The sequence below is a fragment of the Vicia villosa genome, unplaced genomic scaffold, assembly GCF_029867415.1.
Source record: "Vicia villosa cultivar HV-30 ecotype Madison, WI unplaced genomic scaffold, Vvil1.0 ctg.000114F_1_1, whole genome shotgun sequence".
Classification (NCBI taxonomy): Eukaryota; Viridiplantae; Streptophyta; class Magnoliopsida; order Fabales; family Fabaceae; genus Vicia; species Vicia villosa.
Genome location: NW_026705022.1, coordinates 1,035,830 through 1,037,023, shown reverse-complemented (window position 1 = coordinate 1,037,023; position 1,194 = coordinate 1,035,830). Strand labels below are relative to the sequence as shown.

The following is a 1,194-nucleotide window of genomic DNA, read 5'->3' as shown; positions in this document are numbered from 1 at the left end:
CAGGATAATTTGGTAAAGTCGTCATTCTCTCTCTTTCATTTATTACTGTTTCTTAATCTGTGTGAATTGGGTCATTATGACAAATAATTTAGGACGGAAGAATTAATATTAAAATAATCGATAAAATTTGATTTATCATAAATGACATCTTATATTATAAACAAGTGAATGAAGTATACATTCACGAGTGAAGTAATACTAATATGGTGGAAAAATAATAAATGGCTATTGCAACTTTTTCCTCATTATATATCTAATTTAACCTAATCATCAGTAATACTAAATCATACATGCACACAACATGTAGTGTTACATAATTTGAGTTTCTACACAAACAAGTCTCAAGATAACTCCTCAAAAATAACGACTTCAACTATAAGCATATCTATCTCAATTAGAAGGCAAAGAAGCCAACAACAGCGACCGTGGCAGCAACAAGTGAGAATTGAATAGTCGAGGCACCACCAGTAGCCTCGTCGGCAGCTGGGGAGGCCCCGGGAGCAAAGCTGTCACTAACAGGGGCGGCTCCAGAAGCGTATTGCTCAATGGGGCCACTAGCTTGTGCTGGAGAAGCTGAAATATCTTCTTCATTAGAAGTTGAAGGTGTTATAGATGAAGCTAAAGGGGAAATTGTTGGAGAAGATGTTGGTGCTATTGATGATGATGTTGCTGCTTTTGGTGCTGATTCTAGTAACGGTGACGATATAGGTGATGTAGATGGGGCTACTTGAGCGATAACCATGCCGATCATGGCTACAAAAATGAGGGCTACAACAAATAGTTGACGAGCCATTTATTTTAAGTTTTTATTTTGTTAATTCTTAAGATAAAGACAGTTTTTCTCTGTTGAGGAAAAACTGTTGTTATTATAAGAATGAACAGTGAGTTATTATAAGAATGAAGAATGAACTTGATTGAGAAGAATATTTATAATAAAAAAAATTCATGTGTTTGAGAGAATTTAGGAAAATGAGAGGAGGATATTGTAGTTAGAAATGAATGATTACACAATTGGCCAAAGTTTAATATATGGAAGGTGTTGATTGATTGTCCAGAAATAAATAGAAAATCTAAATGGCTTTGGCTTGAATTGGGTGCGAGTCAATCGGGATGAAGTTGTGATGTACATAGCTTAGGGAGTTAATATTGTAAATTTTATAATTGTTATTCAAAAGCTCTATAAATAGATCATCA

At 34.3% G+C, this 1,194-nt stretch overlaps 1 protein-coding gene across 1 annotated transcript; it reads right to left on the bottom strand.

Annotated features, from left to right (window-relative positions):
• Positions 1 to 204: 204 nt before the first annotated feature.
• LOC131624321 (cell wall protein TIR4-like) lies at positions 205 to 893 on the bottom strand. Its single transcript, XM_058895268.1, has one exon. The coding sequence runs from the start codon at positions 791 to 793 to the stop codon at positions 395 to 397; it is 399 nt and encodes a 132-aa protein (XP_058751251.1). The 5' UTR covers positions 794 to 893; the 3' UTR covers positions 205 to 394.
• Between the last annotated feature and the right edge of the window lie 301 nt (positions 894 to 1,194).